This window comes from Ochlerotatus camptorhynchus, unplaced genomic scaffold (assembly GCF_037179485.1).
Source record: "Ochlerotatus camptorhynchus isolate MF236.1 unplaced genomic scaffold, CSIRO-AGI_Acam_v1.1 ptg000778l, whole genome shotgun sequence".
Taxonomy (NCBI): domain Eukaryota; kingdom Metazoa; phylum Arthropoda; class Insecta; order Diptera; family Culicidae; genus Ochlerotatus; species Ochlerotatus camptorhynchus.
In genome coordinates, this window is record NW_027041243.1 from 10,204 (window position 1) to 23,974 (window position 13,771).

Here is a 13,771-nt window from a genome sequence, read left to right on the forward strand (position 1 = left end):
CCTGCAGTTTTCGATCAAATTCCTGGGCAGGAATTTTATACCTAGGTTAACCGGAAGAATGTAAAATCAAAAAGAATCTGCAGTTGCGTGGGTTGAAAAGCGAAACATTCTTTACTTCCGAAGAGACTACTGCCTTTTCTGAAGCAGCATGAGGTGGATTGTCTATTCTGGCCGGACTTGGTACGCTGCCACTACTCAAATTTACTCAACAGTGGTACAGCGGAAATGGCATCACAGTGGTTTCCAAGGACATGAATCCGGTAAGGAGGAAGACTGAAACAATGATCTTACAGAAAGCATAATACCTTTTAATGTATGGCTGTTATATTGAACTATGAAAAATAAAACGCATTTTCAAACCTCAACAAGATTTTCGTGTTCGGACTTTTTAGGTTTGATCCTTTAGAAGATCAAAAGCATCCTAATTTACACTTAAATCATAAAACTTGATGAATTCTCAAAACATGCATAATCCAGTTTAAACTGAACTGTTGGCATCACTGGTCGGAAGAGTGTTGCGAGGTAGAGAAAGACTCCCGAGGATAAACAGGATAAACCTTTTGTTCACGATAAACGTTCGACCTATGAAGCTTATAAACATTGGATTTTGAATTATCTATTAGAGATAGAGGTAACCTACGGCACAATCATCATTTATTTCTTACACATAAATTTTCACAGCTATGGCATCTCCCGAGAGCAAGCATCTCTCTCAAGACATATTTTGAACAACATTGCTATTATTGACACCCATATCACCTTCGTCCTCCCAGAAGACGAATATCTCCGAGTCACCTTCCTGGAGTGTTTTCCTCAACGAGGGCCTAAGATTAAGTAAAATCAACTTTTGCTTCACCTTTATCAGTTCGTTTGCCAGCTCCTTCAACCCCTTGGTAGAGGTATGATCCAGTCCTATCACCGATGTGCAGTCCACCACAATTGGAACCTTCCGCTCGTTTGCCACCTCGATCACCTTCGTTCGAAGGAAATCCACGGCAGGAAAGAAGATTCCCGTCTCCGGGCTGAGTTTTACGTATTGGACTCCTTTGCTTTCGATCGAATCCTGTTGAATGGTTGGCCGCACCCAAACCTTCAGCAGACCGACTATGCTGATGAAGATCCCGAACAGCAGACCCACCTCAACTCCGGCGAACAGACTCACACAGAAGCAACCACCCCACGCGAGGATGTCTGTTTTGGATGCTTTCATGAGGACTTTCACGATGCTGAAATCAATCATGAAGACCACCGAACAGATCAGAACCGCGGCCAGAGTCGTCTTCGGGATGAAGTAGAAGTACGGAGTGAGTAAACTCAACGCCAGCAGTGTCATGACGGCCGAGTAGATACCAGCCAACGGCGTCCGAACGCCACTGGAATGGCTGACGGCCGATCGGGTGAACGCACCGCACGTTGGCATCGCACTGAAGCAGGACCCCAGAATGTTGCACAATCCCAGGGCAATCATTTCCTGCGATGCGTCGACTATCTTCCCGGCGGCTGAAATATTGGAAGTTTGTAAAAATCGTCAAGAATCGTAATTTTATATCCGAACAGAACTTACTGAATGCTTTGGCAATTGATACGTTAGCCAGGACCGCTACCAGCGGTACCAGAATAAGACTGCTTCCCAAGTCTTTGACGACCTCAAAGTACGTAATGGTTTCGTTTCCCGACTGGACGTTGTAGATCGGTAGCTCAAATCCTGGAATGCCCGGTTTTACGTGACCGGACAGTTTGAAAGGCACCTCCGCTCCGGTGCTGTGCCATTTGAAAGCAATGGTCGATGTAATCAGTACGATCAACGCGTTTCTTGACAAACTAAGATACCAGAGGAACTTCTTCAAAGCCTTCCCTCGTTGTGTATCGTCTTTGATTGGAAGTTTTGTAATCTGTCGCAGAGCCAGTAGAAACACGATGGCGAAACCTCCGAGAATCAGATCTCCAGGATTGGTCTCCATGACCTGGGTGGCCAGACTGTACAAGGTTTGGAAAAATCCTCGCGCTTTCGACGGGATTCCAAAGAGGTGCTTCAGCTGGGTTCCCACGATGATCAGTGCGGTGGCAGAGGTGAACGCCGACGTGACGGGAATTGGGATGAAGCTGACCAGGAAGCCCAGCTTGAAGACGCCCATGAGCAGTTCAACTAGACCAGCTAGGAAGGCCAGAATTATCATGTACTGGATGGGTTTGTCCATCGTATACTGGACGGCTAGCAGGGCCATCAGGCTCGTTGGTCCGATGGAGACCTCCTTGACCGTGCCGAAGATGACGTAGACCAGAGTTCCTGTGATTGGGGCGGAAGAAAAAGAAGGAGCAGCTTAAGTAAGGTTCAATGGAATAAATGAGTACAGTGTTCGGTTATCTGAGCTTAGCGTCTTCACATGAGACAACAATTTGCTTACGGCAGGGCCAATATGCGTCGGGTAAGCCGTTATCAAATACAACGTGTAAGGCATCTTCTGGTTCGTTACAAGATAGTTGAGTAGATATGTAATCTTCCCATCTCATCTGCTAATAAGCGCTAATTTTCAAGGGCGTAGCCAGCTTTCGAAATAAGGGGGGGGGGGATTTTTTTGTAGATAGAATATTAGGTCAGATGCCAACAGGCGGGATGCTATTAGGTCGAAGAGGTCAATAAGTCAAATGAGTAATTAAACTGAAATTGAAATTTCTGTTAAATTGCATAAGTATTTTTCAAATTTACATGGTTACCAGCATATTCAGATTGACTATTTCCTGTTTTTTTTTTAATTCTCGTTTGTTTCCCGGAATTTTGGAAATTCTTTCGGCTGTACAATAAACATTTAAATAAAGCATAAAACCGAATGAGATTGAACTTTTCAATGTTCTTTTCAGGACTTCTCTAAAATAAATCAATTGCGAAGAGGATCCCAGGATCCGTGATAAATATCAAATAAATCTAATTTTGAGCGTAAAATTCCAAAGAAATTCTGATGTAAATTTAAAGAAAATACCGTAGATAATTCCAAAGGCATCACGAAATGAATTTATATAGAATTTTAAGGAAACTTTCAAGCAAAACTGCAGAAGAATTTAGATGAGAAGTCCAAGATAATTCTGAACAAAATTTCAAGACAATTCGAAAGTGAATTGTTTGGGAATTTAAATGAGAATTAAAGCGAATTTTGAGCAGAATTCTAGCAGGAATCTTCAGCGAATTCCTAGAAAAGCTGTAAAATTTGAAGAAAATCTAAGGACGAACTTCATGGTTTTCACTTTGGATGAATCTGCAGAGAATTTCTAGACTATTATAAATATTGTTTTATGGACTCTCAGAGAGAATCTCAATCTTATTTTAGAAGAATTCTGAAATAAACGCTGAGTAAAGATTCAAAAAGAAATGTTTGAGAATATTATAATAAAAATCACGCTGAGCGAGGGCCATCAGGGCACCCATTTGAAGCGATTTGGATAAGGGAGAGTGGAGATGTCAACTCCCTGTTGCTAACATTTCGTGGATAAAGGACGTGCTCTTCTCCCCATTCATAAGGTTATCTTCCTGTTGGATGGCTCCTTTTCTGACCAATTGACTGCTCATGTTATTGGAAGGAGATTCTTAACTGTCCTAATACCCCGTTCACATTACAGCGTATATCACGTGATATACGATATCTTGTAATGAGCACTCATACATCTAGTTTTCACTGAAAATCCTATGTATGAGTGCTCATTGCAAGACAGTCTATATTACGTGATATAGGCTGTAATGTGAACGGGGTATAAGGAAATGAATAGGTGCATTGCCTATTAATCCATACATTCGTTTTTGGCCCTTCATACAGCGATTTGCTGAAGACAATCAGAGATTATTACGCTTGATCAAGTTCAACAGTGAGCAGAGCCCACTGCTATCGGACTAGTTTCCGTGCTACTCCTTGAGGCAAGTCAGCTTTTGATCATGAGTAAAATCAGAGTTTATTTTGAGTAACTCTGAGTAACTGCGCTTGCAATGCTAAACCAGGATGATATTTCGGCAATGGGAGGGCAATTTCGTATTGCCCGTGTACGAAAGGAACTTCAAGCTGCCCCTCAAAATCGATGGAAAATTTATGGTGACCTAACGGAACAGTCAGAGATGTTTTGCTTTGCAGCCGATGACGTTCGAGCAGTGCAAACGTTAGGAATCGCATAGTACGGATTCGTATGGCCAATCCCAATAAAAGACCGCATGTTCCTTTTGTGCTAAATATGGATCATCACAACACCAACAGACGATGAAAATTCAACAACGGAAGTTTCTGGAGATGGTTGACCCTAACTCTAACCCTAACGCTATGGAGGCTTGCAAATATAATTTTGCTGATCACGGTACACCATAATCATTAATATTTTTGACCGATTTCGTGATTGAGTATTAATTTTCATGAGCTAAAAATAATCTTCTGAAAACATTTAACCAAATTACACATCCCTTGGTCGTAAAACCACATCACCTAGCGTTGCCCTTACCCGTGTAATTTATCAGATTTATCATTTTTCGACTCCCGGGAAACAAGTTTGTGTTCCCAGTTTTATTTATAATTCTGGAGAAAATTTGACAAATCTTTAGTGCGAAGTCAGGAAAGCTTCCAGGCGAAGAATCTGCCATGCAACACCGGTAGACGCTTTTGAAACAATTTTTGAGAAATTCCTGTGTGAAGTTGGAAGAGTCTTCCTGGAAAAGTTGAAAAAAGGCCAATGCAAATTTAGGCAGCCGGATGAATCTTTCAGAATATTACAGAAAAGTTTTTCATGGGAAGTCCTGCTGAAATGGAAAATAATTTCCACTACCAGTGGTAAGGCTTGATTCAAAGTAAATCTGGACGCACGGTTTAATACACCACCGCGCTCCTGGTGGTTGGAACAAAAAACGTTTGACATGCCTTTGTTGATGTTTCATTGACGAAGAAATTGGTGAAAAGTGTTTCTCGATTGATCGACGCATCCCGAAATTACGGATCATGGAACTTGAGAAAAGAAAATTAATTGTGCACAAACATATAGAGAACCCTTAGTGGTCTGCCTCAAAAATAGCAAGAGTGTTAAATTGCCAAAGTCAACGGTGAGTCTTGTAATCAAACGTTACAAGGATACTCTGAGTGTGAATAGAGCACAGCGCATCTATCATAAAAGTGGCACTAGGGACAAAGAGCGGATGAGAAAGGTGTTGAGGTACGTGAAAAGCAACCCAGGTGTCTCCATACGTGATTTGGCAAAGAAATACGATTGCAACTTTTCCACCGTGCCTAACATCCTTTCAAGAGAAGAATATAAGTCTTTTTGTGCCAGTAAACATCCAAATCGCTCCCTAAAACAAAATTTAGTGGCCAAAAAGCGAGCACGATTACTTTACGAACGAGTTTTGGCGAAATTTGATGGCTGCATTTTAATGGATGACGAAACATATGTCAAAATGGATTATAAACAAATCCCCGGACGAAAATGTTACCTGTCAACTGGTCGTGGGGATGTCCTTTCCAGGTGTAAATTTGTTTTTGCTTATAAGTTTTCTCGGAAACTAATGATTTTTCAAGGAATCTGCAGTTGTGGCCTTAAAATCAAGGTTTTCATCACATCTCACACGATGACGTCGAAGGTTTACATTAAAGAGTGTCTGAAAAAGCGGATTTTACCCTTCATTCGGCAACACAAGACCAACGTTATGTTTTGGCCGGATCTAGCCAGCTGCAACTACTCTAAGGAGGTACTAGAATGGTATGCTGCAAAGTCGCCAAAGAGATTAATCCTCCAAATTAACCTGAATTCAGACCGATCGAAAAATATTGGGCAATTGTCAAGCGAAAACTTCTAGGATGCGGTAGAGAAGTGACAAATGCACAAAGTGGAATAAGTTTAAAGTGGAATAAGTTCGCCGGTACAGTGTCACCAGCGACTGTGCAGATCATGATGGCATTGATCACAAGTAAAGTGCGACAGTTCGTTCGAAACGGTGAAATGTAATAACTTGTTATATATCGTTTGAAAGCTGAATAAATACCCTTTTGTTTGACGATTTGATCAACCGTGTATGTATTTTAATTCTTGAGTTATTATCACTTGAATGCGTCCAAATTTACTTTGAATCGGGCTTTAGCCAGATAAGACTTCTGAGGGTAATCTGAAGATACTGTTCAAACGGAAAGTTGATGAAACTTCCGTTCAACGATGGAAGAAATTTGCGGGAGAAGGTGGAAGATTCTTCCAGGACAAGTTTTAAAAACTTCCCGGAGATGTTGGGAGACCCCTCCATGCAAAGTCGGACGAAACCTCCCAGAGAAATCATAAGAATCCATCCGAAGAATCCGGTCGTAATCTTCAAGGGAAAGTTGGAAGAAACTGTCAGAAAATGTTGGAAAATTTTCCGAGGGAAAGCCTGTCGAAGTTCAAATTTTAATAAATTGATACCGGAAATTATATCACTGGATAACAACATTTCCCGATTCCCGGGAATTCCCGGGAAGAGTCTTCAGTTATTTCTTGTTTCCAGGGTAGCCAGAAATAGCCGGAAAATGAAACCATTAACACCACCACATCACCAAAAGTTTCAAAGACATTACAATTCACAGCCATCGATCCCTAGAAAGCGAAAGAGCCCCAGCATCTCCTGGCCTGTACAAGAGCCATCTAACTTGGATCTTTTCATGAATAAAAACTAAATCTTGAAACCAAAACATTTTGTCAGACGGCGATTGTTTGAACAGCATTTGATGAAAAAATATTAGACTACTTTGTTTATTTTTGAGTAAATATGAGTAACTTAAATTTACTCACTGCAAATATATTAACTCTGAGTACAGTTGTCTTGCCCCTTGGGTAGACCACTATCACCATCATCGTCAGCAGGGATTATAAACCATTTTTAACCATTTTTGATAAGGTCAAGTTATGGTTCGCGTTTATGCGGGATCCTTTTCGCGTTTGCTTACATTTTTCACAGCACAGTGGCAGGTGCGTAGACAACATGTCATACCATGACAGCGGGCCCAGCACCAGCGTTGCCAGATTGTTTTCATGATTATCGGTATCAAATGATTAAAAAAAATTTTTTCAAACTTTTGGACTTAAATGTACTTTCCATGTTAGCCGGAAGAAACTTCTGGGAAATATTTGAATTAGTCTCTTAATGGTACCAACAAAGCTTCCAGAGCAAGAATAAAGAAGATCTTGTGGAGGAAGTTTGAAGGAAGTTCTAAAAAATGTCTAAAAAACATCCGATGGGGATCTTCCAAGACAAATATTGAGAAACTTCTGGCAATTTTTTTAAAACGTTCGGAACAAATCTAGAAGCCAGAAAAGTTTGGCAATCAGAAGCCAATCTTGGAGGAGCCATTTCCAGGGGAAGTTAGGAGAAGCTCGGACAACCTTCCAATAAGTCGGAAAAAACCTACGGATAGTGACTTTTGGAGAAACTTCCAGAGGAAGACGAAAGAAACATTTGGGAGAACTCTATACATACATTCGGTAGAACTTTAATTGAACTTCTTAGAGAAGACGGAAGAAACTTCCAGGAGACACTGGGAGAAACTTCCTAAGGTAGATTGGAAGAATCTTCTGGAAAAAGTCGGACGCCAGAGGGCTTACGGAAAAGTCGAAAGATACTTCAAGGAGAAGATGGGAAAATATTTGGAAGAAATATATTTCTGGGGAATGTTAGCACAATATTCCCTGAAAATCTTCACATGCTCTTTTGATCCAGTAATTTTTCTGATATTCATAAAACATCCCTGAAAATCCCACAATGCTCCTAGAGTTTTCGGAACATTCCTGAATTGCACTTCTGAATCTCCCATAATTCCTTGAAACTTCTTGAAATTTTCTTAAAGTTTATGGGGCTATTTTGAAGTTCTCTGATCATCCTCGCAGTACTCGTATTTTCCCTGATTATTATGGAACTACCGGAAAATCTCTTAACTTTTTCAAAAGTCCCTGGATCTTCTTTAGCGCTTAATTTTTATTTTTTAAATGAATGAACATCAGCATTAAACTTCTCTGATCTTCCCGATTTTCTATTTTTTTAAAGTTCTCGAAACTGCCGATAACAAAAAAACAAAACTTCTCTTAAAATGTTGTCACAATTTCTAATGTTCATGTAACTTCCCTTACGTTTCCAATATGTTCATGAACCTCTCGGATCTTAACTGAAGTTTTCGGAAATTCCCTGAGTTCCTCGGAACTTATTTAAATGTTCAGAAATTTCCTTAAATGTATATGTCCTAATGCTTCCCTAAAGTTATCTCAATTCTCCTGCAACAAATGGAACTATCTTGAAAACCATTAAATTTCTTTATAGTTTTTCGGGCCTCTCAAGTTTCCAAAATATTTCAGTTTTTTAAGTTCATTGGAGTTCCCGGGATCACGGATTTGAACAGAAGTTAATGAAACTGTTTTTAATTTATCGGAACCTACCCAAAGTTCGTGAAGTTTTCCTGAAACTTATGGAACCGCAATAAAACTCTGGAAGCATTTCTGAAGTTGACGGGATGAGACGGAATAACATTTCGAGCAAAGCCAGAAAAAGCTTCCAAGGGAAGTCGAAATCGAGGGGGGCGACACATCTAAATCTCAAGTTTAGATGCTCAACAAATCTCACACTAGCGAATCAATCTGCGAACAATCTTCTTTCATTTGTCGCATCTACTTGCATCGCTCATCAAGTTTTTGCAGGAAATCTTCAGAATCGTCATCAATCTTTTTTCTATCTACTCAGCGTGCGCGCAGGTAGCTACAGCAAAACACAATCTTTTTTGCATCGTAGTTAGAGTCGTCCCCCTCGGTCGAAATAGCTTTCCGGAAGGAATCGGAAAATAATTTACAGGGTAAGGCGGACGAAAATTCCTTTGAGAAAGTTGGAAGAAACTTCGAAGGGAAGATTGAAGAAATTTCAGGAAGTTCAAAAATTAACGTTTTTATGGATCTATTTTTCCACTGAATAAAAGCATTGCCCGATTTCCAGAAATTACTAGGATGAGCCATCAGCTATTTTTCAGTGTTCACTCGGCTGTCAACAAAAGCAGGCCACTCTCGATGTGTGCTACGCGATCGTCTGTTTTCTCGGCAGCAACCATTGTGTGGTCCTCCTCATTGTTCTTCATCAGCAGTTCTTTCGGTCGATGCGTCGTCGACTTTGGAAAGAAACCGTTGCGTGATGAGTGTGTGAGAGCTGACCACGTTTTGCGTCCATTGCTGCAGTGGACGCGCTCTGACCCGTGTTTATTGTGTTTTACCTTTTGACTATAGTTTTAAGATGTATTGTATAGTAACCAAAAATCCTCGGCTCTGTAAAGTTAATTCGGTTGAACCTTATCAAATAAATTAATAAACAAAAAAAAATCAGCTATTTCTCGACTCCTTGGTATCGAAAAACGGCGAAGCATTAGTAGAAAAGACATAAGACATAAGACATTTTTGAAAATTATATGTTTTGAGCAGGCCGTAATCATTTTGATTATTAATAAAAAAAACCGGTATAAATCGGTATTATAACTCAAAAATCGGTATTCTGAGAAACCTTATCTGTATATCGGTATCAAGTTTCAAAAATTCGGTATAAATACCGATAAATCGGTATATCTGGCAACGCTGCCCAGCACAGCAAAATTAATAATTTGAGCCCGCGACATGCTGCCTACTGTCAAACGCTGCTGGTGACATAAAACATGAGGCAAATTTTGCGATTTTTGAGTAAACTGAACTCAAATTTGGGTTGATCTAATTGGCGGTGTAGCTGCTCGTGAAAAGCACAGGATTTTTAGACCGTTCGCAATGCTGTTGTATTTTATAAGGACTGTTTCAATTTGAAACTAGAACAGAAACGCACCTCTCGCAATGCCGAGTTGCAGTTTCATTATTCGAGCACTATTTTGCACCAGATTTGCAACTGCTCGACTATTCTGTTTTATTTCTGAGCGAGTTTGAAACACGATTGGAACTCTGTTTCAAATTTCTTTGGATGTGTTAGAGATGTTTCGAGAGCTTCAAATAAAAACGGAGAATTTCATAGAGAACAGTAAAGTTTATGGAACTTGATGATTACAAACATCTTTTAGAACTGTGCGTTGCGCTGATCGTGTTGCAGTTTTATTTTTGACAGTTTCAAATTATAGAATTGACGAGTAGTTTAAAACAATTTTGAAACTCAGCATTGCGAACGGCCTAAGGACTGTTTCAATTTGATGATGATGATGATGATGGTCCCACCTCTTACCCCTACAAAGGTTTGAGCTGGACGATTTATCTTTAAGATAATTAAATATGACATTTTAACCAGGTTGGCAAACAAAATCGAACTGGTTTCAGTTACAGATATAAATTCCCTCTAGAGTTTACAGTTGCTTCACAGCGATATAAATGTTGAAAAGCTCAGGCGTCCACCTCTTAGTTCGCCTTTTTGTCCACCTAAAATATTCATAAGTATTACAAGCAATCAAGAGTTAATGAACAATCAACAAAGCATCCTATTACACTAGTAACCCCGCAATCTGATGCTATCATAATTTTCAGCAATGTCAGGAATGCTCACAAACCCCCAACATTTGCCAGAAAACTTACTACTAACTCAAGGTATCTTCCAAATAAGCTTCAAAATTGCATTTTTTTTTATCAAATGTTAAATTCAGTCCTCTATATCCGTAATACGCGCGCGAGGCTCAAACCTTTGTAGACTACTATTTTTTTTTACTACTACTATTAAATCATATATCAAAAATCCATCATCACCATCGTGACGAACAAAATAGTTTTTGCAGTGCTACAATAATTATTAAAAAGTCGTTATAACAGCTATCCATACAAAGTAATCCGTTAAAAATAACTTCGTCAAGATACATAATTTGTCAATTCATAAAAAAAAAATCACTGGATAACCGTTCAAAAGACAGTTTTAACGTGTGAAATGCAATGTCTCTTAAATTCTGCTAATGTTGTTGAACGTTTAATGTCTCTAGGCATCGAATTGAAAACATTTATTCCTTTAAAAAATAATGAATTCTGTGAAGCACAAGTCAAGAAATGTGGTGTTCTTATTTCATCCGCGTTTCTAGTATTATATCTATGATAGTCACTTCCTCTTTCAATTCGATCACACAAATATCGAGGCAGCAAACCGTTAACTACTTTAAAAATGAACACCATAGTCAAATATACAATTCTTTGCTTCACCGACAACCATTGTAAGGCGTCTAGCATCAAAGTTGAGGAAGTGAATCTATTACATCTCAAAATCAAACGCATTATTTTATTCTGCAAGCGCTGTAATCTCGATATTTTTGTTGCATTGGACAGAAATAAAATGGATGGGCAAAAGTCTAGATGAGGAGAGATGATTGATTTGTATAGCTGTATTTTACTGGCAATAGTTAAATCGTTTTTCAATCGACATAGAATTCCATACTTCTTGGCAATTTTCTTGATGACATTGTCAATGTGAGAGTTGAACTTAAGTTTGTCATCAATAATCACGCCAAGATATTTAATCTCCTGAACGCGATCAATAGTCTCATTATCAATTACAACAGAGACGTTCTCATTTAGTCGATTCCGCGAAATTGCCATAAATTTAGTTTTACTTGTATTCAATTTTAACTGCTTACACTTCAACCATCTACTTAGATACTGCAAATCTTCATTCAAGTGTGAGACGGCAACTTCTAAATCCTTAGCTGCAATGAATAACACAGTATCATCTGCAAAAAGGTTAATGTCGCAAAACCGTAAAACACGTCGCAAGTCATTAATATACATAATAAATAACAGGGGCCCTAATACACTTCCCTGGGGCACACCAAGGTTGTTCCCCACGGGACTGGAAACAGAATCATTAAAAACAGTCCGCTGAGTTCTGTCAGACAAATAGCTTTCAAACCATTTATATGCAGTACTCGTAATTCCAAAGCGCTTGATTGTACTTAACAGTAAGGGCCTAGAAATTGTTTCAAAAGCGCGTTTCAGATCCAAAAAAACAGCAACAATCGTATCTTTACGCTCCAAGTTGTCTTTCCACTTTGCTAACACCAAATTCAATGCAGTTTCACAAGAATGACCTTCCCGATATCCCGATTGTTCTGGTATCAACAAAGAGTTGCTATTCAAATACTCCAACAGCTGGCCTTTAACAACAAGTTCTAAGATTTTCTCTAATGTGTGCAACATGTTGATGGGACGAAACTCTTCGGCTTTAATCGTTCCAGCAACTTTTTGGATAGGAATCACTAAGGATTCCTTCCAAATTTGTGGCACATGTCCATTCTGCAATGATTCATTAATAAGGTCCAGAAAGATGTGGCCAATGACATGAAAGCAATCTTGAATAACTCTAGCATTAACATTATCTACTCCAGCCGATTTTCCTAATGAAAAACAAATAACTCTAAGTTCATCTAATGTAATTGGGTGAAAAACTTCAAATCTGCAACTACTATTAACTGGCTGTTTTATTTCGTCAGGTTCATCGACCAATTCAATAGATTGATTAATCAATGAAACACTGTCTACGAAATAATCATTAAACTTAGATGCAATTACTTGTTCTGACTGTTCTAATGTGCCATTAAAAGTTATGGACCGCGGTTTGCAATTACTAGGTTTTAATAAAGATTTCAAAATTTTCCATAACTCTTTGCTGTTGTTTTGATGCTGATCAATCTTCCTTTGAACATATTCACAACGAGTTTTCTTTATCGATTGTGAATACTTATTACGCGCGATTGTGTACCTAGTCCAATGATTGTCATTATTAGATCTACAAAACTTTTTGTACCATTTGTCCCTTTTCCGTTTAAGACGCAAAAGATCCAAATTGTACCAGCTGTTCGAGTTTTTCAAAGAAACAAACTTTTGCTCAACTAGTTGATTGGTACACGTTTTCAAAGCGTTATTAAGAACAGCTGTAGATTCATCTAAGTTACCGTCCGCGAATGGAAAATCCAGGCTTCTCTCAACAAGGTTTGAAACAGCTTGCTTCGAATATTTCCTCCAGCACTTCAATTTTACAAAATTATCGTTATCGTTAACATGGTCTAAGACATTAATCACTAAAGTCTCATGATCGGTTATTTTCAAATCAGTATCCGTAACTGAACAAATGGAATCAAAATTGGAATAAACGTGGTCAATTAAAGTTCTACTGTGCCTGGAAATACGCGTATATTCATTTACCGTTTGCTTTAAATTAAAAAACTCAGCTAAACGCTTCAAATGATTCGAATTATGGTTATCACGCCAATTAATATTAAAATCACCAGCCAATATATTTAATTTACTAGAATCAAGGAATGTCTCGAGCCAGTTCTCTAAAACTTCAACAAAACGCTGGTCACTAGAACTGGGAGAATGATACAAAACACCATAATTACCCATCTTCATGCCACGCACAACTGTAATGCCCAAGAACCAGTTGCCATCAATAACTTCGTTGGTACGAAGGTTGAATTGAACTGATTCTTTGACATAAATAGCAACACCGCCAGTGTGTCTAGAATGTGATAAACAAGCAGCAACAATATATCCCGGAATACTATACTGATCAAAAGCTTCAGTTTCTACAATATGAGTTTCAGATAATAAAACTAAAAGAGGACGTTTTTCCTCAACAATCTGACGTAATGCTACGTAGTTTGTTGACAACCCCGCAATATTCAAATATAAAAAATCGAATTGATTCACATTCCTGGAACTTGGCTGCTATTTATTGAAACGCAAGCTGCTTTTCTTCTGATCAAAAAGTCTTTTATAGAGCAAACATTCCGAGCTAAATGCGGCATGGTTGACGTCC

At 38.9% G+C, this 13,771-nt stretch overlaps 1 protein-coding gene across 2 annotated transcripts in view; it reads right to left on the reverse strand.

Moving 5' to 3' along the window:
- Positions 1 to 646: 646 nt before the first annotated feature.
- Positions 647 to 13,771, reverse strand: part of LOC135715010 (sodium-independent sulfate anion transporter-like) — a 140,629-nt gene continuing 127,504 nt past the window's right edge. For both annotated transcript variants that reach the window (XM_065238418.1, XM_065238419.1), the window contains 2 exons: positions 1,565 to 2,287; positions 647 to 1,500 (listed from right to left, as the gene is read on the reverse strand). In XM_065238418.1, the coding sequence (XP_065094490.1) occupies positions 713 to 1,500; positions 1,565 to 2,287 (1,511 nt within the window). In that variant the 3' untranslated portion in view covers positions 647 to 712. The remainder of the gene's footprint in view (positions 1,501 to 1,564; positions 2,288 to 13,771) is intronic.